General features: G+C 36.7%; 1 protein-coding gene across 8 annotated transcripts; it reads left to right on the forward strand.

Annotated features, from left to right (window-relative positions):
* Positions 1–275: 275 nt before the first annotated feature.
* sec16b (SEC16 homolog B, endoplasmic reticulum export factor) lies at positions 276–25268 on the forward strand. Of its 8 annotated transcripts, none has more exons than XM_079884401.1 (26): positions 276–354; positions 608–770; positions 1464–1762; positions 3398–3498; positions 3582–3684; positions 3792–3876; positions 4935–5055; positions 5207–5352; positions 5436–5497; positions 6228–6366; positions 6516–6743; positions 7389–7486; positions 13678–13759; positions 14414–14531; positions 14647–14758; positions 14850–14955; positions 15418–15555; positions 15667–15780; positions 16630–16711; positions 16877–17227; positions 18148–18176; positions 18397–18498; positions 18604–18696; positions 20443–20542; positions 24433–24482; positions 24566–25268. In XM_079884401.1, the coding sequence occupies exons 3-26, from the start codon at positions 1503–1505 to the stop codon at positions 24572–24574; spliced, it is 2829 nt and encodes a 942-aa protein (XP_079740527.1). In that variant the 5' UTR covers positions 276–354; positions 608–770; positions 1464–1502; the 3' UTR covers positions 24575–25268. The 8 variants fall into 8 exon arrangements, with proteins under 8 accessions (XP_079740527.1, XP_079740530.1, XP_079740532.1 ...); XM_079884404.1 differs by having other exon boundaries at positions 18400–18498; XM_079884406.1 differs by having other exon boundaries at positions 16877–17218.

Genomic DNA, 25268 nt, shown 5'->3' on the forward strand with positions numbered 1-25268 from the left:
ATTTTGTTAACTGGCCAAAGCGTGACCAAGTATACATTACTCAGTTTCAGTATAAACATAATTTATTTACCTAAATCAAATTTCAAAACAATCACTTGTAGGTGCTTGAAAAGCTGTACAATAGTTTTTTTTATTATTATTAATCTGAATGAATTACTGTAGTGAAATGTTCCCTTCATAACATGGCAGTGATCTCCTCCCATGAGTAATACTGTGTTTCTCCGAGGTGTGTCCGAGCAGCTCCAGCGTCTGTGCGTCATGGTTCCATACGACGTGGCAACTTCAAATATTCCTAATATGGGAGTGAGTGCAGAAAGCTCGGGCGCCTGTCAAAGCTGTGTATGCAAACATACTGTAAGTCCAGCTTTGATTTATTTTGCATTTACCGTTATTTTATCTGTATAGAAGAAAAAAAACATGTTTTATGTTTAAGCGCATTTTAGTGCTTTTTACACAGATGTATGGCTTCAGTGATGTATTTAGAGGAAATATGAATAAAAAGTCGACGTCCAGCTGTTGCATAGAGCTGACAACAGCTGTTTAGAATAGCCACAAAGAGATGCATCAGAAATAAGGTGTATTTTGACTCCCTTGATTTCCCTTTTAGGGGTTGAAGGGCAAAGAAAGATTTTGAGAGTAAGGCAGGTCCATGAGTCACAGTCTTTGTGTTGTGCTTTGAAATGATGTGGCATGTGCACTTTGAAACTGTGACAGGACACGGTACACAGTCAACTGCGAAAGTCTTTGGAAAACATCTCAAATAGAAACCTGTGAGTTATTTGAAATTTGATTTTAAGATAAATGTTTCTGCAATACTATTGTCAGTTGTTAAATGATTATATTAAAAATAAAACATTAATCTACAGTACGTTCCTTTTTATGTGCATGACAATTACGGTCAAGTTTTTCGAAACCACTTTATATTGTGTCTTTAACAGCTATTAACATTTAAATCAATAATTTGATATAATGCACTTATTAAGTAAATACATGTTTTTACATTGTACTTATATATTAAAATACCTGCATGCACCCGTAATTAATTACTGTAATAACAGTTAGACTGTTGACCCTTCCATTACACCTTAACCCAGACTTAAAACTAACCACTAAACCCGTCCTTAACCTCTACCCGTCTTCCACCTCAACATGAACCCAATTAGTACATTGTAAGAAACAAACAATCTTTTGCCTTAAGACAGCTTATAAAGTGGAACCCTGCCCTGGTAAAATACAAAATGTAATATACGCTTTGTCCTGATCTCATACTGATGTCAGGTATATCATAAGTTACCACTAAAAACACTTACAGAATTGAAAACAAAGGTTGTTTTTGATTTACTGCTCCCTTCCTGATAAGCAGCCTCTGTATCTATGCTCACTGATAGCATTTGACTTAGTGTGTATACAGCAGACAAAATCCTCCTCTCTTCTCACTAATAACTGACATTTGTCTTTGCAAGTGAAGTTTTCTTTAGGTTTATCCGGCACTGCGTCGTGTGATGGAGCCCAGAGGGCAAGGCTGGCATATGCCAGGCCATCAGTACCAGTCTAGTGAGAGAGACGACCACTACAGATCCTCCCAGCAAACACCGTATTACTACCCACCTACAGACCCAAGAGGGAGAGAAAGACAGTGGCCCCATGTGGATCCTCGGTATGGAAGCTACATGGCCAGTCCTCCTCCTAAACCAGAGTATATTCCTGGATATAGCAGCAGTTATGCATCAAACCAACCGTTGCACTTCAGACCTCATTCCAGGTAACAGTAAGATTATCAATCATGCAGCAAAATCAATATTTCTTTTTTCAGTAAACATGCATGTCCTTAAAACCAAATGAATGTACTTGAGAAGCAAGACTTGTTTTTATTATTAAGTTTATTTTCTTTAACCAGGTGGCTAATCATTTTATTGGCATAAACCTCAATGCACTTTTATACAGTAAGAGAAAAGAAACATTGTATGATATGAAGTTGCACTTATTCATAATTTGCAGATAGGGTTAGAAAAATAAATGTGTCTTAATAATGAATAATAATTTATGTAATTCTTCTCAGTTAAATTTCTTATGTACATTTATCTTGTTTTAAGAATGTTACCGTTGAGATGTTTTTACCTGAAATCAAGACAAAAAACTGATTAAGAAATCTTTTCAGTACCTCTTATTTTGAATATACACTACCATTCAAAGGTTTGTAGTCCGTACAATTTTAAAAAAAATTAACTCATATTGAGCAAGGATGCATTAAATTGATTAAAAGTGACCGTACATTTTTTTACAGTGAGATTTTTTTTTTTTTTTGATTTTAAACAAATCCTGTTCTTCTGAACTTTCTCTCATCAAAGAATCCTGAAAAAATATACAGTATATCCTGATTTGCACAAAAAATATTTCATATTAAGGAATAGTTTGCTTAAAAATTAACATTTTCAGATAATGTACTCACTCCAAGGCCATCCAAGAAGATGCATATGACTTTCTTTCCTCAGCCAAAGAGAAATGAAGGTTTTGGAGAAAAACGTTTCTCCATCTAATGCAAGTGAATGGTGCCCAACATAGGTTTATAGTTTTTAACTACAAATGCTCACCTTGGTCCAACTCTGCGAAGCGCAGTCACGAGACAGTTGAGTTCACGACCTTTTGCATAATGTCCGCACATTCGGAAGGCCACGCGTGACATGGTGGCAAGAGGAGTTTACATCCAGAATACACACATGAACAATAAACTGAAACAAATACTAATAAATAGCAATGACCATTTGTTTTGGTCAGCGCTCCTTCACCACACTTGTAAACAATTCTTGCCGCCTATGTCATGCATGACCTTCCCAATGTCTATACATCATGTGCATATGTCAGTATATCATTTATTTTATTTTCTGAACATTACTGATCGTTTTGCTTGAGAATACCCTTATTCGTTGGCTAGGGTTGTGTGTGGAGCCCTTTGAAGTTGCCTAAAAATGGATTTTGGACCATCAAAAAATGTCTAGGTTTGGCACCATTCACTTGCATTAGATAGAGAAAAATTCTGGAATGTTTTCCTCTAACACCTTAATTTCTGTTTGGCTGAAGAAAGAATGTCATAGACAACTTGGATGGCCTTGTGGTGAGTACATTTGGGATGAACTATTCCTTTAAGCAGCACAACTCTTTTCAACATTGATAAAGAAATGGAAATTAAAATAGAAAACAGTTATTTTAAACTGTAATAATATTTCACAGTGTTATTTTATTTTTTACTGTATGTTTGAATATTAAAAAAATATTACTGACCCAATCTTTTAAACGGCATTAAACATTAATAAATTGAAAGACCCGGGACCTTGTTATTATTTGTCCCTGAATGAGCGCAGGTCTAAAATCCCAGGTCTAATTGCTAATATCTGTTCAGGCAGGAATATGACTACCCCACTTCCAGCTACTGGCCTTACAGAGAAGACTACGGGTATTATGATTATCATGGTTATCACAGACCACAGTACAGCTCCCCAGGTACATAATATTCAATCAGAGACCCTCAGTTTTTAATTATCTGCTAAATTCAATCTAATGTTCACCTCATTGCTGTTTTGTAGATGGTGGTGGCTGGAGCCAGACAGATGGTTGGAGAACAGAGGGCTATCAGGGCAGAGGACTGCAGCAGGAGTCTGCAAGAGCTCCATACATAGATCAGCAGGGGTCTGTTGACTTTGTCATGCCTGAAACGTTTTTTTGTTTTTTTTCAGTGATTTTGTAAAAATAAATAAATAATAATTTTAAGTGATTTGACACATTTTATTTAACAGCTATAGCCTTAGAACAGACACTCAATATGGTGTCTCAGAGAGACAGCACAGAGACAGTATGGAAAATGGAGATGGAACTGGAGAGGTTTGTTTCCAGAAATTACTTTTCCTAAGACTTTAGTATAAAATCTTTATACATATAAGACAGCATTACAATATATATTACCTTTCAAATGTTTGGGGTCAGTACGATTTTCTTTATAAAGAAACTAATACTTTTATTCAGCAAAGACACATATTATATATTTCAAATAAATGCTGTTCTGTTGAACTTTCTATTAATAAAAAAAAAAACACAAAAAAAACACAGAACAACTGTTTTCAACATTGATAGTAAGAAATGTTTCTTAAGCACCAAATTATCATATTGGAAAGATTTCTGAAGGATTATGTGACACTGAAGACTGGATTAATGACATAGTGTAACTGTCAGAAAGAGTTGTACCTTTAGGGGTACAATAGGTTGTCACTGGGGCAGTACCCTTAAGAGACAACTTTGTACCTTATGTACCGCTAAAAGGTGCATATTAGTACCTTAGAGTAGTACTATTATGATCCTTTTAGGGTAAATAGGGTACAAAGATGTCCCTTTAATCTGCTTTTTGCTATTATGCCAGCCGCAGCTGGAACCAGCTTCCAGAGGAGATCAGATGTGCTCCAACATTAGTCACATTCAAATCCAGACTCAAAACACATCTGTTTAGCTGTGCATTTACTGAATGAGCACTGTGTCACTGTTTGTCCGACTGTTTATACTGTGTCTTATTTTAGTCTTTATTCTAAACTGTTTTAATTATTTTTAGTTCTTTCTCATTTCTTTATTTTAAACTGTTCTTTATTCTAAACTGTTTTAATTATTTTTAGTTCTTTCTTGTTTCTTTATTTTAAACTGTTTTGTATATTCTTATTTCTTCTGATTATTTTTAATAGTATGTAAAGCACTTTGAATTACCATTGTGTATGAAATGTGCTATATAAATAAACTTGCCTTGCCTTGCCTTGCCTTTAAGGTTACTGCCCCAGTGACAAACTGTTTTAACCCTAAATGTCAAATTTTTGCTTTTTTTGAGAGTGTACTGACCCTAAACTTCTCAGTGATAGTGTATGATGGCCCTCAGGCTGTTTTTTTTGTATATATTTTAGGTATATGATAGTGGAGCTCTTGCCAGCTCTAAAGCATCAGGCCTGTCCTCGAGCAGCTATGAGCTCAGCCAGTACATCAATGGAGCTGAACAGAGTGAACCAGATATCATATCTCACACAGGTTTGTCAGAACCATAGCCTTCCTTTAATGCTTAATTTTGCACAGCAAATGTGTGATTAAGTTTTCTTTATACAGCAGTTACTTCTAATCCTTGAATCTGATTGGTCACTGGACTCAGAATGGCTGTTATTTACTTGGTAATTTGATTTAGATGCTGTACCCATGGAGGTAGTCCCACTAAAGTTCTGCATCCCTCATGTGGCAGTGAGTTTTGGCCCTGCAGGTCAGCTAGTATGGGTCAGTCCAGCCCATGCCTCTGAGGGTGAGCCTGCCCAAGTGGAGCTCCACAGCTTGGAGGTTAGAAAGACACAGTACAAACATCTTTTAAGTTATTATATGAAATGTTATGGTGGAATAAATATGTTCTTTAATGATTTCAGGTAATTCTCTGTGACACACAAGAACAGCAGAATATGAGAGACTATCCTGGACCACTGGCTAGGTATATTTCAAAATATCCCTCTCACAATAATTCTTAAAGTGGCAAAACATTAATCTAGTCTGAAAACTTTGCATAATTGCAATATAAAATATATAAATATTGTTTTTTGTTTTTTTTTCCTCAAAACATTCTGCTAGGTCATCATTAGACAAATTTATGTATTAACCTTTTTTGCTAGAGGTCATGTTTAAAGACCCTCACTGATTCCTATAGAGTGCAACAGTACCTGTCCATGACCCAGCCTTGGTTCCAAAAGTTGGTTTGGTTTTTCCCATTCATTTTTCTCATAGGGATGTTAAAGTGCCCCTATTATGCTATTTTAAAGGTTTCTTATTTTGTTTTGGAAGTCTCCTACAATAGGTTTACATGCATCAAAGATAAAAAACACTTTAATTTTCTCATAATATACATTGTAGCAATCAAGGATTCATAATCTCAAAAACCCCTCCTTTTCCTAATTTTGCCTCTTCTTTTGCCTACTCTACTCTGAATGTTCAGATGGCCCAGTCAGAATTGTGAGTTTATATATCATACATTCTTTCCGTACAAGTAACTCTTGTCTTAGAAAAGTGAATGACCAATTTACTTGTTATAAAGCACATAACAGGGCTTAATGTCAAGCCCTGTGAAGGATAGTTAGAAGGATATATTTTGTACACTGAATGAAGGGTTAGTCTTTGAAATGCTGTCTACTTAAATAGATTGCTGCTTTTCTTCTTCTCTTGTGAAGGGAGGATTTGCATAAGGTTGATGCTATTAACTTTGCCCTGCAAATGTCAGAGGAATGTCTGAAGGATGAAAAACTAGAAGATGCCACTTCTGCTGCCCTCTTGTGGCATCTCCTAATACTGCTATGCCGACAGAATGGAGTGAGTCCTATTACTTATTACAGTATATTAATGTTACTATTACTAAGCCACTGTAGAATAATTCTGAAGACCATTCTTTTCAGCTTTGTTTGTGAGGTCTGATTGCCCATTTTGCACTGTTAATTTGAGTGTGTGTTGATGTTATGCAGAGAATTATGGGTTCAGATGTTGCAGAACTGCTGATGAGGGACTCCATGAGTACGTGTGGTGAGCTTGCAGATGGAGAAAGCCTCATTGACCTTAACGAATCACCCACACCAGGAAAAGAGAACCTCAATATTGCTGACCTTCTCACTGGATACCCCCCAACTGACAAAGAGGCGACAGAGCAAAACCTTCAGAATTACACAAAACTATTGCTGTCTGGCAGGAAGAAGGTTAATTTTAGGGAACAATATTTTTCTCATTTATTAATCTATTTTTATGTTAATGACCCTGTGACATTTTTTGGCCAATACATTTTTTTTTCTTTGTTGACATTTTCTATTAAAAATGGACTTGGACATTAGCTTGGGACATAAAGAAGGACTTCTTCATATTTTTTAAAAGCCATTATCCACCCTATAAATTTTATTGGACAAGCCTATTTCCATGCCACTGTAAAGATAAATAGTTCATATATATTTTTAATCCATTTTCCTATAAGAAAAAGTCTGTACATTGTAAATGTGTACACTACCGTTCAAAAGTTTAAGCAGCCAGTAATATTTTTTTGAAGATGTTTTTGAAAGAATTATCTTATGCTCACCAAGGCTGCATTTATTAGATTTTTTAGCAGACGTTGCTCCATGATTCATTTTTTCTGGATTCATTGGTGAATAAAGTTAAAAAGTACTGCATTCATTTGAAATAGAAATGTTTCATAACATTATAAATGTTTTAATTGTGACTTTTGATCATTTAAATATACCCATGCCCAATAAAAGTATTAATTTCTTTAAAAAGAAAATCTTTCTGACCCTAAACTTCTTTTTTGTGCCTTTCAGATCTCAAATGTGTGATCTTTTCTCCCTTCACTACAGGAGGCGCTGGAGTCAGCAATGCAGAGTGGACTTTGGGGACACGCCCTATTTCTGGCCAGCAAAATGGACATCAGATCCTACAACACGGTGCTGAGCAGGTTTGTAAAAGATGACTCACCCATCTACCCTTGCATTTTAGCAGTAACCATTTCTCATCAATAACTGCCACAGTCAGTCATGTTTTCGAATAGAACGAATGCCCGAATAATCATGATCCCTCAATCACAGTGCAATGTCTCTATAAAATACATTTTAATTGAAATTACACATTTTACAGTCTATAAACATCCTGGTATGTGGTCTGATCAAATACACAGCAAGTGAACATTTATATTCATACAACCGGACAGTTGCCTGTTATGTTTAATTTATTAGCATTAGCTTATCTTGATATATGCCTCATGAAGAATTGACATTAACTGATAGCTATCCCAGTTTTATTCCATAGTGAAATATCATAGTCTCTCTCAAGACACCTTCCTCCATCTTGGTTGAGTTTAGGGCTTCTGCGGGTTATCAAATGGGCACCCCCCTTCCTCGATGTTTCATCGATTTAAGCACATGACATCTGGGTGGGCTGGTGGTGGGGGCTCGACGGTAAAAATAGCGTCCTAGTTATGACTCTATTCTTGACCTTCAAACTCAAGATGTTCTTAGCCCTTCCACATGTTGGGTCTGCCACCTCTCAATCCGTTTTATCCATATCCACCGGGATGCTAAAGTCAATCCCAAGCAGTCCAAGGGACCTCTAAAGCAACTGCCCTGTGAAACCCCTGCAGCCAACCTCTACTGGCAGGTTCTAAGCCTTCCATCTTTTCCTTTGGAGAATCAAAGCCTGATATTTCTTAAGATTACACTTGTGTGCCTCTTCCATCCTCTCTTCCTAGGGTACTGTCAGCTCAATAAGTACCACCTTCTCTGTTCTCTTTGACCAGAGCAAAATGTGTGGTCTGAGACTAGTATGGATTATTTCTTCTGGGAATTTGAGTTGCTCCTTAAGGTCTGCCCGCATCTCCCAGTTGTTTTGCGTGGCCAGAACTCATTTACTCCATATCTCTGTTGCCCCAAACCTAAGGAAATCTGAATGAAACAAGGCCCGATAAAGAAGTTGTTTTAGCTTCTTTCTTGCTTGCTTCACCCCGGCAGCTAGCTTAGGCAAAATTTGGTCATGTCGCCTCCGAAATTACCCAGCTACCAAAGTTGACCTGCTCGAGGAGAGGACATGCTCAAGATTAGCTGGCCTTTCTCAGAGTGTGCTGTTGTGTCTCTCTGCTAACCCCCATGTATGGAAGTTCGATGCAGTAGGTAGGACATTGTATATAGAACACAACAGGAACTAAATCTAATGCTCTACCATGCTCTAGATATCCTGCAAGGTCAGAACCCTCTCCCACACACTTTCCCACCTTATCCAGCTGCCCTTCTTATTATGGTTGCAGGCTTAAAGGTGCTCTTCTAAGTGATGTTGGGTCACGTTACTTATTGTTGACGTTTAAAGTATTGTCAAACAAAACGGAGGCTAGCTAGACCCTCCCTCCTCCTCATCCGCGCACTAACCCCCCAAACCCCACCCCAAATCCTTCTTGTCGGTTATTGGCTGGAACAGTTTGTTATGTTTCGTGGTGCAGGTTGTCCCAGTTTGTTTTTCTTGCCGTTTGTGGAGACTGGGGTGTCTACAGAGACCGTGTTTTTTTACAGTGTGTTCAGGGGACAGGCAGCTAGCGGATGGTGAGGAGATGTTTGCTGTATGTGACAAAAACATTTTTTGGCCTAAAAAACACGTGACATCGCTTAGAGCACCTTTAACATGTTGATTTTCCACTTCTTCCTTGCGGACCTCCCTTTCCACCATACCACGCTGGTCCCTTTGGATTCGCCTGCTTCCAGCTTGCCCTGGTCGAGCAACCTAGCCCTTGCCTTCCCTGGGGCACTAAGCTATGTCAGCATGATGCAGGTGCTCCTCCACCTCCTTCAGTGCTCTGCCATCTAACCACTTGCGAACTTGTTCTTGGACTGTTGGAATGATGTCCTCTTTGATCTTAAAGTGAAATCGATCCTGGACTTGCCCCCTCCTCAACTCCAAACTTCTGGAATTTGCGAGTTTGAACTCCATTCTTGCCCAATCTGCGAGCTCAACCTAGTCCTCCAGTGTCCATCTCCCTTCGGGTACTGATCTTACCTTGATTGTCAAGTCATCCATGAAAGCCTGTTGGGTGCCATCTGCCAGTATTGCACCCCGATGTAACTTCTTGGCTGACTTGACAAGGAGGTTCATTGCTGCTGAGAACAGAATGACTGAGATTTTCCACCCACTGACAATGCCCACCTCTAGCCTCTGCCAGTCAGTGGTAAAGGTACCACAGGTGAAACGCATGTTAACCTTACTGAAGTAGCACTATAAGAGCTTTTGGAAGCGCTCTGCGACATGGTAGGATTCAGTGTTAGTTCCACTAACTTGTGGAGTATAGTTCTATTGGCGTTGGTAAGATCAAGCCACAGAACTGTTAGGTTGCCTAACCCCCGAAAAGCACTCTTTTTGAACTGATGTGTCCATATACTCACTGTCCAAAATGAAAGTGGTCAGCCAAAAAAAAGAAGCATTTTACCCTCCACATTGTGGAGTGAAATGGTACGAAATTGATTGATATTATGAAATTCTCCTCCTTAGAGATGAAACACCACTTAGCAACCAACCAATCGTCAGCAAGGAAGTTCTTCCTCCATGCCACTTTCATCAACCTCCAGAGTCATCTCCTGAGCCTTTCATAATGCTTGTACACCTTGTACGGTATACCATTTGGTCCTGGAGCTGATCTTCCTCTGGCTATCTTAAGAAAGTTGTTGATATCCTTCTAACTTGGTTTCTCTAGTCCAAAAGGGATAACTGGTTCTGCTGGTTTAATGAGTTTCTTCATTTCTTTCTTCATTCTCTTGTCACTATAAACTTGACAGAGATGTTCTTACGCCTCTTCCTTTGTTGCCTCCTTTGTTGCTGTTCCTTTCTAACTCTCCTGATCTTTTGCCACCCAGAAGTATTGACAAGTACTTGAATGGATTCCTGATGAAGCTCCCTAAATTGATGAATTGATGATTCCTGATGAAGCTCCCTATCCGTTTCCCTAAATTGTCTCAAATTTCAGTGAATGCTGGCTTCTCTTCTGTGGCTTCACTCCGAAGAAAGCCTTTAATGTTCGCAATCTCCTTAAGGCTTTAGGTAGGTTGCGAGCACTTTGCAAGCAAACATCTTTGTCTGGTGTATCTTCAGATCCCTCTCGTTTTTGCATACCTTCCCACATCACAGACCCGGAATACATCGCTTGGCTCTTCCATCGTCGATTGTCTATCCTGGTTGGTCATAACTGTGGTCTTTCTTGTGGGTTGATCATCTGACCCCGCTCTCGTCCGACCCCTGGGGTATCTTATAACTTTCTATAGCCATCAATGTTCCTTCTCATGGAGAATGTGCTTCAGCCTGCCAAGCACCTCTGCTCTGGTCTTTCCTAACGTCTGCGGTCTTTCCCAGCTATCACCGTTCTTCCTAGCTGTCTTTCCTAGCTGTCACTGGGTCTGTCAGAAAGAAGTATGCAAAATATGATAGAGTTTATTGCAACTGGCTCACCTTTACAGGCCATGTAACATCTTTGAGCCAGTGACATCGCTATCCTCTCTTCTTCTCTCAAGACACCTTCCTCTAACTTGATTGAGCTTAGGGCTTCTGTGGGCAATCAATTGAAAGGAAATGGTAATCTCAGAAAACAGTACAGTATATGCGTTAAAGTTACACATGCTCATGAGGATACCAGCGAAAGGGTATGGTTTCAGTTCTGAGTGGGAATTGCCTGAAAGATTGCTTGCACGTCCTTGTAATGTTTCATCTGCTTTCAATTAATGGAGAATTCTTTCACATTCATTTTTGGGCTGTTTTTTGTTAATACGGTAGCATTTTCATTTGTTGATATGTATGTTATGAACTTACTGAGTTATACGTTTGCTTGTGTGTGCATGTTGTATGCATGCTTTATGCATGCTTTGTATATAGATGTCACAGTATAGCAGTAGAGATGCATCGATCGACCGGCCAGGCACTGGAATCAGCCACTTTTACGCAAGTTCGGCTTGGACTGGTGACTGGTCGGGCAGTTTCACGTCTTTCGAATCCGAACTGGTCCGTTTTGTTGCCAGCGCTGTGAGTGAAGAAGACAACAAAGTTCCAATTTGTAATACAGGCCGAAGTAAACCGTGGGGGAACCACCACAAATACGTTCAGAGCAACAAACTTAATTAGACACTAGTGTTGTCAAAAATATCGAAATTTTGATACGTATCGATACTGAAATATCTGAAACCATTCCATTACATCTTTTCTGTAGCATTGATACACTAATACAAGCTGTGCGTTCTTGCTCTCTTCTTTCCAGCGGCGAAGTGACACACACCCGCCTCCTCTCACTCACTTTTCTCATTCGCTCTGGTTAAATAGTGCTTGTATTGCGCATACTTTGACTAATTCCCGCAGGTTTCACTCTCACACCAAAAGCGCGTACACCACTGAACTATATAAGTGGTGTGCACATAAAGCCGCCTCTCAAACAGCTTGTCAAGTCAAGTCAAGTCAAGCTTGTGAGTCGCAAGTACCGAAATGAGTGGCTTACCATGGGATTAAATGGTCAGATACACACAAAATGATGTCAAAATGTCCATCTTTGTGAGTATTCAGTTAAAGGTGCTCTAAGCAATGCCACACGTTTTTTAGGCTGAAACATTTTTTGTCACATACAGCAAACATCTCCTCACTATCCGCTAGCTGCCTGTCCCCTGAACACACTGTAAAAAACCCCCGGTCTCTGTAGACAGCCCAGGCTCCACAAATGGCAACAAAAACAAACTGGGCTAACCTGCACCACGAAACATAACAAACAGTGTTCCAGCCAATAACCAATAGGAATGATTTGAGGGTGGGGGTTGGGGGGTTAGTGCGTGTGCACATGAAGGGGGGTGTGGGGAGTGGAGGAGAGAGAAACATGAAGAGGGAAGTAAGCTATAGGAGAGATGTCCTAGACAACGACGTTAGAATTATATTCTCTTGAACTTTGATATGGCACCCAACATCGCTTAGAGCACCTTTAAACAGTCAGTTTTGGAACGTAAATATTTGTGAAAGATAACATATGTTGTGTAACAGTATATTGGATCTGTGCATAAACTCTTTGGGCCCATTTCATACACATGGCGCAATGCAGCGCCAGGCGCGATTAAGTGTTTGTTGCTAGCAGCCTGACGCAGTTATTATTCTACTGCATCCATCTGTTCGCCCATGGTCTGAAAATGGATGTTCAGGCGCGTTGTTAGCGGGTTGGAGTTTTGAGGCAACTGAAATAGACTGCGCCATTGACTAACAAAAACCTGGTCTAAAGTCAATGGTGCAGGTTTTTTTTTTTTTTGTTATTTAAAGGACGCATTAGTAATATGCACCTATAGGCGGGTGCACAACGCGCATACACTCTGCTTATTACACACACAGGGTTACACAGGCACAGCACACAAACATGCCAAATATAAAAAAATAAAAGGATTACAATGTAAAAGATTATATTGTGTACATAAAGATATGGTGGAATCCGGCTTGTCCAGTAGATGGTCTGGTTGCACGCTTTAACCTCGTGCACGAGCAGATCCGCTCTGGAGAAGCATTCAGTCTTTCTGCTTGCCATGGTGCGAGCTGAACTGGCTTTTAAAGGGAATGGGAGATGATACTCTGATGGTTTGTTGCACATTACGCCCAAAACACACCCATTACTTATTAAGAATAGGAACAAACCTTTTAGACCATGCGCCAGGCAAACATTCCTGCTGCTGTCTCTCATGTTAATCACTCTCTGCTCTTGACTGAATAACTTTTGTAACTTTAATTGTAAGCATTAATCTTTGTTTAATTTTTACAGTGAAGACTATCCAGTGTTATTTAACTTTTGATTACATTAATTTATGTAGTATTTCTTACCTGAATTTACTGCTAGACCCACCTGAAAAACATAAAGCCATGCATTTTATTTGTGCTGTTGTTTGCAATTTGTTTATTTGTTCTTATTTTATTACTGACATTTTACTTTAAGAGCAGATTTTTGTTTGTATATGCTGTTAATTTATATTTCTTAGAAAGAAAATCGGAATCAGCAAAAATCTGTATTGGCAGGTCACATTTACAAAAAAATCAGAAAGAAGAATAAGCCAATAAAATTGCAATCGGTGCATCTCTATATAGCAGACTGAATATTTATGTTTTTGACAGATTTACAGGCAGTCTGGCTCCGAGTGACCCGCTGCAAACTGTCTTCCAGCTGCTCTCTGGGAGGATTCCAGCAGTTTCCATGGTAATCTACATTCTGTTCTGACTTAGTTTATAGTTAATAAATGTCTTTTACTTTTTATTATTATTCTTTTTTATTTAAATTTTAGTTTTAGTTATCAAGTTCAACTAAATGAAAATAAGAAATGTTGCTACTGTAGCAACTAGCTAAAATAAAGTAAGTAAACTTTTATAATATATTTTATTTTTAGTTAATATTTATTTCAAGTAACAATTTTTTTAGTTTCAGTTTAATAATATCACTGGCTAGATTTTCACAAAACTATGGAATGGATTTGAAATACACTACCTTTCAAAGTTTTAGGGTCAGGAAGGTTTTTAAAAAAGCTTCTTTTAAAAAAGTTTTTTTTTAAAGAAATTAATACTTTCATTCAAGGATGCATTAAATTGATATGATATTAAAAATGTATATATATATCAAAAATGTATCTTAGGATATGTTTCAGTGAAAAAATAGTAGCATATGGATTTGGAATGACATGAAGGTGATAGAATAATTATATTTCATTAAATTTAAATTTTGAATGAATTTTTACTTTAAGCAGAAGTGCAAACCAGAAACCTCCAGTCACACCTCATGTAAAACCTTTTCTTTTCCTCTAAATCATCCTCTTGACCTTCTAAATGTTTTCTTGATGTTCTCCTCTCCTCTTTGCAGTCCTGGAGTTGTGAGAAGTGGGGAGAGTGGAAACCACACTTGGCTGTTATGCTGTCCAATGAGACAGCAGACCCAACCATACATCACAGGTCCATCATCACCATGGGGGATACCCTAGGTAATGTCCAGTCCAGTTTCTAGAAATAACCATTCTTGTATGTTCTCTCATATTTTGGCGTAATATAAAATTATTCTTAAAGCAGATCTTGACTTTAAATATGTTTTCTCCTCAGCCTCCAGGGATATGCTGTATGCCTCCCAAATCTGCTACCTCATAGCCCAATGTCCATTTGGCTGGTACAAAAACAGTTCAGAGCGCCTGGTGCTTCTTGGCAGCAAGCAAAGGTGAAGATTCAGTGTAAATGCTAACATATCTGAATGACTGCATTCCTGACCTGAATTTAAATGGCTTTTACATTTAATCTTTTGATTGCAGTGCACAGTTTTCCAAGTTCTGTCACAACTCTGCCATTCGCTGTACTGAACTGTTTGAGTACTGTCAAAGGCTTGGAAATCCAGAATTTATCATTCCTGCTTTTCAGGTACAATTCACACATTATGTACAGAAGTGGTTCCCAAACGTTTTAGAGTGGCGTACCCCTTGAGGCATTTATCATCCCTCTGTGTACCCCCTCTCTTTCACTTAGACTGCTGTCACAACTTTTCCATGAAGGGACAAAATTGTACCCCTTAGGGCCAATTGTACAAAATTGTACCCCTTAGTTTCCTTTATAAAGGTTTTTTAAAGGTTTATAAATAAATAAATTTGACTTAAAAATAAAGTTATCTGGATAACTGTCATACTTTAAAATAAAGTTATCTGGATAACTGTCATACCTTAAAATAAATTTATCTGGATACAGTAACTGTCATACCTTCTATAGGTCACTCTTTTTCACATTCTGATTACATGACTGTTTCACATTTATATGTTTATGTACAATGGTTCAGTGGGTGATTATGTGATTTATATATTGCATAATATTGTGTTGTGCTCTGTGTAGGTGTATAAATTCCTGTATGCATGCCGGTTGCTGGAATGTGGTCTGTTTTCTCAAGCCTTCCACTACTGTGAGGTGGTGGCAAAAGCTCTGCTCAGGATAGAGGAACCCCATTTAGTGCTGCTTGGAGAGCTTATTAAAGTAACACACCTGTACATACAGTACTAAAAACTAATCATGTAGTTTTGTTCATTTTGTGTATACATCGAAATGTGTGTGCCTGTTTTGTGATCTGTCTGTTTGCCAACACAGATGGTGGACAGACTGAAGTTCTCTGAGGCACAGCTCAGTGAGACAGGTGTCAGTCAGACTTTTCTGGACCCTGACTGGCTGGTGCAGATTCGCTGCAGACACCAGACCATGATGGTAAACCCAATGTTTGTACACTATATGTATGATAGTCGTTAGTCCACTTTAAGATTTTCAGGGTTGTCTATGGGAAGACCATATGGAACTCAATGTAGAGACCACACTGTCATTTTACCTTTGCATAACCTATGGCTTTCTGACCGGTATTGACCTAGTATTGACATCTGTCTCGGGTAATAAGGACACAAGTTGTCAGCAAAAACAGATAGAAGTTTACACCTATTTTTAAAGCGTCTCCTGTGACCACTTGTTATTGGATTTCAAAGAGACTACGATTTTGTGACCATATACAGTACATTAGTAAGTATTACTGCATGTTGATAACATGCAAAACAGCTCCCAAATGTACTTTTCCCAAATAAATACATTTTAATCTCACTATATATACTAAAAATGTATATCACAAAAATACTATATATATATGAAAATATGAGAAAACGTTAAAAATGTAATATACATATATTAATATAATTTTATGTAAAATATAACCATATGAACTGAATTTCACATACATGTGTGTATTCCTTACATGATTTTTACCTTTGTTTTGTGAGTTGGCTGTCTTCCACAGTTGTCCAGGGCACATTAGGACACATTTGTATTTATACTGCAAAGGTTATGTGGTGTCAACTCCTTATGTTTACCCCTGAACTTGGACTGAGTGAAAATGTTTTGGACCCTTGATCACAGCCATATTTAGAGCTAACCCTCTGATCATTTGATATTAATGTAATACTAGTTATAAATAGGGCCTCAGACATCCTGTAAGAAGTGCCACTTTCCTTAATGATTCATATGATGACCTTTTCACTGGTTCCACCGTCAGTGACCTATTTATTTGCTTAGGTGGGGAACTACTGTAGTGAGACATACCAGTCACCAGTCGGGGAGACTACTTGGACTCATGAGGACAGCAACAAGTATTCAGGTCAAAAAACAAATACCAGAGATTTTTGAGTATGTGACCATGATGTTGCCCTTTGAGCCACTAGGTCACAATAAAACTCAGAAAGTCCGTTAGTGTTTCCTGTAATTTCAGTTTGTCATTATGCTGCAAAAATGTCATGTGTTTTGTCTCTTGGCTTCTCTGTAGATTTTACAGAAGGCTCCCAAACAGAGGCGGTTAACCATGCTAGCACTGAAAATGAACCCTCAAACCCATCTCAATACATGAGACCACACACTGATGGCCGGTTTCAGGAGTCTTACTCACCAGCGTGCCTCTCTTCTGAAGAACAGGCTCCTAGGACTGTTGCCCCAGTGCCACTGTACCCGACCCAGCAACCGATGACACTGCCCCCAGTCTTTCCTATGGAAATGTTTGGGCCTCCTCCAGTTTCAATAGACCAAAGCCAAGCTAATCTTGATAGCAGCAGTAAACATGATACCTTTCACAGTCACACTGCTGCTTACACTTCGCCTCCAAAAAGCTACAGTAATACAGGTTAAGATTACTATGGAATCAGTATGATATGTTTCTGGGGCTGTTTACACAACACCGTTTTCAACTAAAAGCAGAAAAACTTTGTTTGCGTTTTGCCCATTTATTTACACGACAACGGCGTTTTGGGCGCCTGGAAAAGCAAACTTTTGAAAACGTGTTTTAAAGTGCAAGTTTTTTAAAACTATACCATTATCGTCTCCATGTAAACTACAAAAACGTGAATTTATGAAAACAGTGACGTCATGCACGTGTGTATTGTTTCTTTACATTGTGATATCGCCAACTACTGGCCTGACATGCATAATACATTGTTCATTTTGGTGGATCTGTTTGAACAGTTCTGATAACGTTGTCGCCTGTATGCGAAAAACGCAAAGGAAAAACATTGTTGTCGTGTAAATGTACCCTTATATACCATTCTTCAATGATCTCTTGAAACTAATGTATATGTACACTACCGTTCAAAAGTTTTTTAAAGAAATTAATACTTTATTACATTTTCAAAACTGACAGTAAAGACATTTATAATGTTACAAACTATTTCTGTCAAATAAATGCTGTTATTATTAACTTTCTATTATCGTAGAATCCAGAAAAAATATAACGGTTTCCACAAAAATATTAGGCAGCACAACTGTTTTCAACATTGATAATAATAAGGAATGTTTCTTGAGTTTCAAAGAATCATATAAAATATTATTTAAATTTATAAACAGTTATTTTAATTTGTAATAATACTCAACAATATTACTGTTTTTACTGTATGCTTGATCAAATAAATGCAGCCTTGGCGAGCATAAGGCACTTTTTAAAAAAACATTTAAAAAAACAACAACTTTTGAACAGTTGTGTACATATTTGAAACACTGATTTATGATATTTATTTTCTTAATGTTATTTTAAAAAATTTCTTTTCTAAGGTGGTGACTTTTCTGCTGATGCAATAATGGTGAGAAAATGAAATACAAATAGATCCATTTCAGTTCCTTTTTATTTGAAAGACTGATCAACCTTGGGGAAGTTGTCTCTGTGTGTTAAATAGAGATTGGAGGAAGTATTTTAACAAAAAAAAATTACACACATCACCTCTATGCAGTTTAATTGTAAACGTGTGTGTGTGTGTCTCATACGTTGGTCTGTAATTGTCAATGTTTTATTTACAATTCAAGCAGGGTGCTGCTGAAAACGACGCTGTAGTTGAGAGTGTTAATCAGTCTGGGACAAATCCAAGTGAGGACAACAATAGAGAGGACAACACACTAGCAGCTACGGTATATATTACATCAAATGTTTACACGATTCCCTCTTTACTTTTTGATCTTGTATGTATGTATTTATTATTATTATTATTATAGAATTATTTCATTTTTGAGCAGAGCTCCAAGCCTGGATGGTTCAGTGGCTGGTTCAAATCCAAGCCTAAAGAAGACCCAAAAGAACAAATCCCAGACCCCAATCCTACCACAAGGGTAGACACCTTTACATTTCCCATAAAGTGATCGTAAAATAACAGTCTAGGATAGTTTATGATAAAAGAGATTTAAATCAGAACAAAGTGAAAACACTGTTTTTTATGACATGTTCATCTTTATTGTATAAAATTATTCACTGTTGAGCATGTGGTGGAAAAGAGGGGTAACTGTGAAACCCTCTGCGTCATATTGGCAACCTTAAACTGCCATATTCCATAGTTAGTATTTCAATCATTGGAATAATTCAAGCAATTCAACAATTTGTCAAAGTTCATTTTATCTTGCACTCATTGTGTTGGCTTGACAAAGCCAACCACCAAACTCGGGTCAGACCTGCAGACAGTTCTGATCAAGTTGCTATATCTTTTCTAACTGATCCAAATGATAGCAACATGTTAAATCATGTTAAAACATGTTAACAACATGCTAATCATACCAACAACATGTTAAATCATGTTAACAACATGCTAAATCATGCTAGCAACATGTTAACAACATGCTGTTAACAACATGGTAAATATGTTAGCAACACGTTAAATCATGATAGCAACTTTAAAAAAATGCTAACAACATGCTAGCAAAATGTCAAGTTGTGCTAGCAACATGCTAATCATGCTAACAACATGATAATCATGTTAGCAAATGCTAACAATTTGTTAAGTCATGTTAACACTATGCAAATTCATGGTAGCAACGTGTTAATGTTAGCAAAATGTTAGATCATGTTAGCAACATGTTACTAAAATGCTATTTATGCTAGCAACGTGTCAAAAACATGCTAGAAACTTGTTAACCCTTTAGAACCTGAAGGTAAAATAGGTGTTTTTCACATAATTAGATTTTTTGACTGTAAAATTCCAAAACAATGTGCTATCTTCATGTTAGCAAAATGCTAACAACATGTTAAATCATGTTAGCAACATGTTAAATCATGTGAGCAACATGCTAGCAGTGTGTTAAATCATGTTTCCAACTTGTTAAAACATGTTAACAACCAGCTGAATCATGTAAACAAAATGATAATCATGTTAACAACATATTAAACATGCTAGGAATGTGTTAATTCGTGCTAGCAACATGTTAATCATGTTAGCTACATGTTAAAACATGGCAACATGTTAGATCATGTTAACAACACGATAACAAAATGCTAATCATGTTAACAAAATGCTTAAACATGCTAGCAATGTGTTAAAACATGCTAGCAAAATGTTAAAATATGCTAGTTCATGTTAGCAAAATGTTAAAATATGTTAGTAACATTATTCATGTTAGCAATGTGCTACAACATGCTAAAAAAATTTCCTAAAACATGTTAACAACATGGTATTAAATGCTAGCGATGTGCTAATTAATGCTAGTAATGTATTAAAACATGTTAATTCATGTTAGCAAAATGTTAATCCATGCTAGCATTGAGCTAAAACATGTTAGGAATGTTAATTTATGCTAACAATGGGTTAAACACTAACAACATGTTAATCTACGACATTCTAACAACATGATAAAACATGCTAAGAAGAATATACAATTTTCGAACTTTCAGACAAGGCTTTGTCAAGCCAACATAAAAGTTTGTCCCAACGAACTCTACTTTCTAGTTACATTTATCATAGTTACTTAAACCTGATAAATCTCCTTTCCAATGGCCCTAAAAAGCATTTGCACAGTGACCGTGTTAAGCTTTGTTTTCACTGAGCCTTGTTTGCAGTCAAGTAACAAAATTTTGGTCTTTCCTGTAAGGAGTCATCAGCCAACTTTCCTTTCCCTTCTCCTCCTCCACCCATCCCAAAAGCTTCACAGCCTCAATTCAGTGGGATCAATCCCTTTTCTATGAGTGCTGGTGAGTGAAGAACATCTGTACATCTGCCTGGTTTTGGCATCACTGACTCAGCATCTGAGCTTTGAGACTGTTGTACATTGAATGAGCATGAGCTGACAGAATCAAAATGTCCTAAATCACTGCAATTGCTCTGTTAGACAGCTGTTTGACAGTCATTTATTAGTTATTAGTTAATGATGAACTAATCATTTACAAAACATGACTATGCATTAATAAATGATTAATACGTGATGTTAACATTTTATGAATGTTTTAATTCAGTTATGATTCATTTATATGTTTTTAGTTAATGATTAACTAATCATGTACAAAACATGTACAAAACATGTAAATCTCCTAGAGATTAATAAGTGGTATGCTTACAATTTACAAATGTCTTGTAAGTTAACTTAAAAAAATTGTAAATCATGAAATAATCAAACAGATAAATGATAGATGGTTAATAAGTTAGTTGATATATTATTAATCACTTGTAAATCATTGAAATATTTGTCAAAATTGTTTTGTATCAATATCTCAATACACAATGGTTAATCATGAACTGATGATGAAGAAACCATTAGTAAATGATCAGTATATTGTTTATAGATTTATGGTGAAGTTGTAATCTGGTCTGTGTTCAAAAGCACAAATGCATGTTTGCATTGCAGAACAAACTACAAACGGTTCAACACCTGTTATAGTTTATGTGTAAACGCGTGAATACATCATTTACAAAGCTATCTGCATCCACTAATCTAAAGTGTGTTGCATAATCTAATACATGTGTTGCATATAATTTGTAGATCTTTCTTACCTGTTACAAATGATGTGTATGAGTCATTTATGCATCCCCTAAAGTGTAAACTACTCTATTTGTAGATCTTCTTTATAAATTATGTAATAACTTATTTGCCATATGCAAAGCTTCTGGTATACCTTTCAGTTGCAAATCTATACAAATCCCTTATAAGATATATAAATAAGTATATTTGACTGTTATATAGAATAGATATCTTTGAGCCCCTAACTAACCCCTATACTAAATGTAACCACTTTTCAGTAACTTCACAAAAATGAAAATGTAATATAGATTAATTTATAGTGACAATTATCTTAGTTACAATATACAATTTTGTGGATCATTTTAAACTCCCTACTTCACCCTATAACCCTAAAGATAATCATTTTGACAATATACAGTCACAATAATTAATTTAAAATATGACAAAAAGCAGTATAAAGAATAGACAAGCTACATTACCAGTGCTCTGACAGCAAAATATAATAAACAGAATTAAAGCTGTTAGTCGCTGCAAACATTCCCCTGATCCGCATGTCCATCCTCTAAAGAGTCACTCTGCATCTCACTCGAACCGTTACTTTGTAGTTTGTAATGCAATGTGAGTGCTGACTGGTGAAGGTATAGACAGCTGTCTTCTCTGACACACATGGAGTCTTTAAACCCTGTGCATCTGCATGTGGGCTTCAGTGGAAGGTACAGTAAAACTGGTTCTGAGGTTCACATTATCACTAGATCCACACAGAACACAAGTCTGTGAAAGGAGTGAAAGGATTTAACGTAACCCACTGGAACCCCCTAACTGTGAGTTATTTATAAATGTTTATCCACTTTGTAACGGTGGCTGCCCCAAATCAAATTTGATTTAATAAATTTAAATTGTTCAGGCGCCAGACAAGTAAAACTTGTCAAGTAAAAAAAAAAAAAAAAATGTAATGAAGTTCAATTTCCCCGAAGATGACTCAAACCACTGTTACACAAAAAAATGAAAATAAAATCCTTCAAATACCCACAATAATATAGAATAGGGCTTAAATGACACATTCAGAGATTGAAGGGTTTGGTCAAAAAAAAAAAAAAAAAAAAAAAAAAAAAAAATATATATATATATATATATATATATATATATATATATATATATATATATTTTAGGAAAACATTTTGCACAAAAAAAAAGTTACACGAAGTTAAATTTTCACAGAGTTTGTATTTTTTTTCTTTACCTCACATGACAAATGACAAAAGATGATGTAAGGTAAACAGACAGTAAGTAGATTGCTGTTCAAGATTTCACAAACAAACAACGATATCACGAGAGTCCTTGATTCACTAATGTCTTAAAGTTCGTTGTTTTTTTCCAAACTCAGTTTTTCGTGTTCAGTTTTCAACAAAAAGAAAAGAAATGTAAAAAAAAAAAAAAACACAAAGAAAAATAAATAATCCAAACGAGTGTTTGTGTATGGGTGTGCGCGTGTGCAATGAGCGTGTATGTGTGGTGGCTGCGTGAAGCAGTCTGTAGCGGCCGCAAATCCCGGGCCGGGGAAAGAGTTTGGAGACTTGGCGTGAGGTTAAAAGATGATGGACATCATCACTAGTACCTGAGGCAGGCGAACGAACAGGCTGGATTGTGTAGCACCAGGCAGGCGAACGAACCATGCAGTAGAGCTCAATTTCTCCGTCACTTTGGCGATCGCACACAGTCAGCGCATGCACAGAGATTCCAGCAAAGAATAGCAACGACCTTCAGGTAACGTGTGTCCCACTCCGATAAAAACCTACACGTTTGTTTTGTTTTTACTCGCTCCCCCTCTTCCGTTTCTAGCTCTCTTTTATATTCAACTTGAAAACAAATACATTACTCTTCTTAAAAAATACTGTTTTAAACATACCTGCATGTTAGTGCTTTTGAACACAGACCAGATTACAACTTCACGATACATCAATAAACTATATAGTACTGATCATTTACTAATGGTCTGTTCATCATTAGTTCAAGATTAACGATTGTTTATTGAGATAAGGATACTTTTCAGTGACATATTAGCCTACATATTGACATATTACACATCTACTAATGATCTTGTATCATGATTTACAATTTTTTAAGATAACTTAAAACACATTTGTAAATCGTTTGCATGCAACTTATTAATCATTTATTAATGTAGTTGTGTTTTATAAATAATTAGTTAAATATTAGTTAAATAATTAGTCTTTCTAAGCGCAGATTTTGGCAGAATAAACAGGTTGAAAATAAATATTAAAATGTTTTTATAAAGTTAAAATATTTTTATTTATTACAATTTGTAAAGCATATTTTCCATTTTATTTACTTAATATATAACGTAGTCAATAAAGTTAGAAAATCAGTGAATTTCTCTGTGTCTGGAAAAGTAAAGATTTAGCTCTGTCAAATCAATTAATTACATCTAACATAAAATGTGTGCACATATATATATATATGTGTGTGTGTGTGTATATATGTATGTGTGTGTGTGTGTTTATTTACACACACACACACACACACACACACACTAACCCTACCCCTAAACCTACCCATCACAGAAAACTTTATGCATTTTTAAATTTTTAATAATACACTGTTTAGTATGTTTTTAAAGAAATTTGAAATACGAGGACTCAGGAAATGTCCTCATAAATCAAGTTCACATTGTAATACCAGTGTAATACCCATGTCATTATACAAATTTCTGTCCTCATAAATCACAAACACACACACACACACACACACACACATATATATATATTTATATACATATGCATACATACAGTAAATGGGTGTGCACACACACACACATATATACTCACATATATTATATAAACAAAAACTTTTATGTTAGATGCAATTAATTGACATCAGATTTGACAGCACTATAAAGATTAAAAAAATACATTTTAAAAATGAAAGATTACCAAAAGATGTGGAAATTCGATGGCCAATAGGTGCTATTATCTGGCATAATATATGTATTATTCATGTTTGACCAACATATCTGCAGTATTTTGTACAAATTAAAGGTTTCAAAGTTTTCAAAGCTCAAACAAGAGCTTTAACAAGTCTAATAGGAAGTCTGTCTCTTTGTTACAGGACAAAAATTGTCCGGACCCGTGAATCAGAATCAAGGGTTCATGTCACAGGTAAAAATCCTGAGAAATGTAAATTATAGGCTATACACCATAGCTGTCATGAAAATATTCGGGTTTTATTGTTTTGTTCATAGGGTCCGTAATGAAGGTCCACACTGAGGAATAATCGTCAGGTGTGGAACTCAAGGATGCACTTTTGGGTTCCAGCCCAGTGATTACATGACTAAGGGATCTCTCAGGCAAACCCATGCAGTTCCTCTAGAGAAGGTCAGAGGAGCGTCTGTATCTTCATATACAGTAACATATGTGGTTACAGAAATACATTGAGGGCATAGGGTTCTTGAAATAATCTGTATGGGTCTGGTGTCCTTTCATCTTTGAATGAAGCCGTTGAACAGCTGAAGCACAGCTCCCTATGCTGACTCTAGGGATTTGTGTTATGCCCCTGGGGCCGGGAACATGATGGAATGGGTGCTGAGCAAAGGTGCTGTGACCCATGGAAACATGAACTTAAACTGTCACCACAGCTGGCAATGTCAGTAAATTGTATAACACATAACACCTCCCCCACTTCCCCACCTTTGTACATGCAAAAAAAATTGAATCATTTAAGTGGCTTTTCACAATTCATATGTTTGGGATAGAGAGCCGGACTCTAGTGAAGATGTGGGAAATGTTGTAAATTGTAAAATGAACAGGTGGTCCCTTTGGGCCACAGCCTTGATTTATCCCAGATGGAGAGATATTGATGTTTTAAGTTGTTTACTCAATATATCTTCCAAAACTGTATTTAAAATTGTTGTAAAACTTTCTAATAAAAATCAGTTGTATTTGTAC

The sequence above is a fragment of the Squalius cephalus genome (genome assembly GCF_949319135.1).
Source record: "Squalius cephalus genome assembly, chromosome: 10".
NCBI classification, from domain to species: Eukaryota; Metazoa; Chordata; class Actinopteri; order Cypriniformes; family Leuciscidae; genus Squalius; species Squalius cephalus.

What these genes read in the sequence shown, in the direction of transcription:
- sec16b (XM_079884401.1), top strand. Translation starts at nt 1,503, where the DNA reads ATGGAGCCCAGAGGGCAAGGCTGGCATATGCCAGGCCATCAGTACCAG. An exon ending in CCATACATAGATCAGCAGGG is followed by an intron (nt 3,685 to 3,791) that starts GTCTGTTGACTT and finishes TTTATTTAACAG; the next exon opens with CTATAGCCTTAGAACAGACA. An exon ending in TGCTATGCCGACAGAATGGA is followed by an intron (nt 6,367 to 6,515) that starts GTGAGTCCTATT and finishes GATGTTATGCAG; the next exon opens with AGAATTATGGGTTCAGATGT.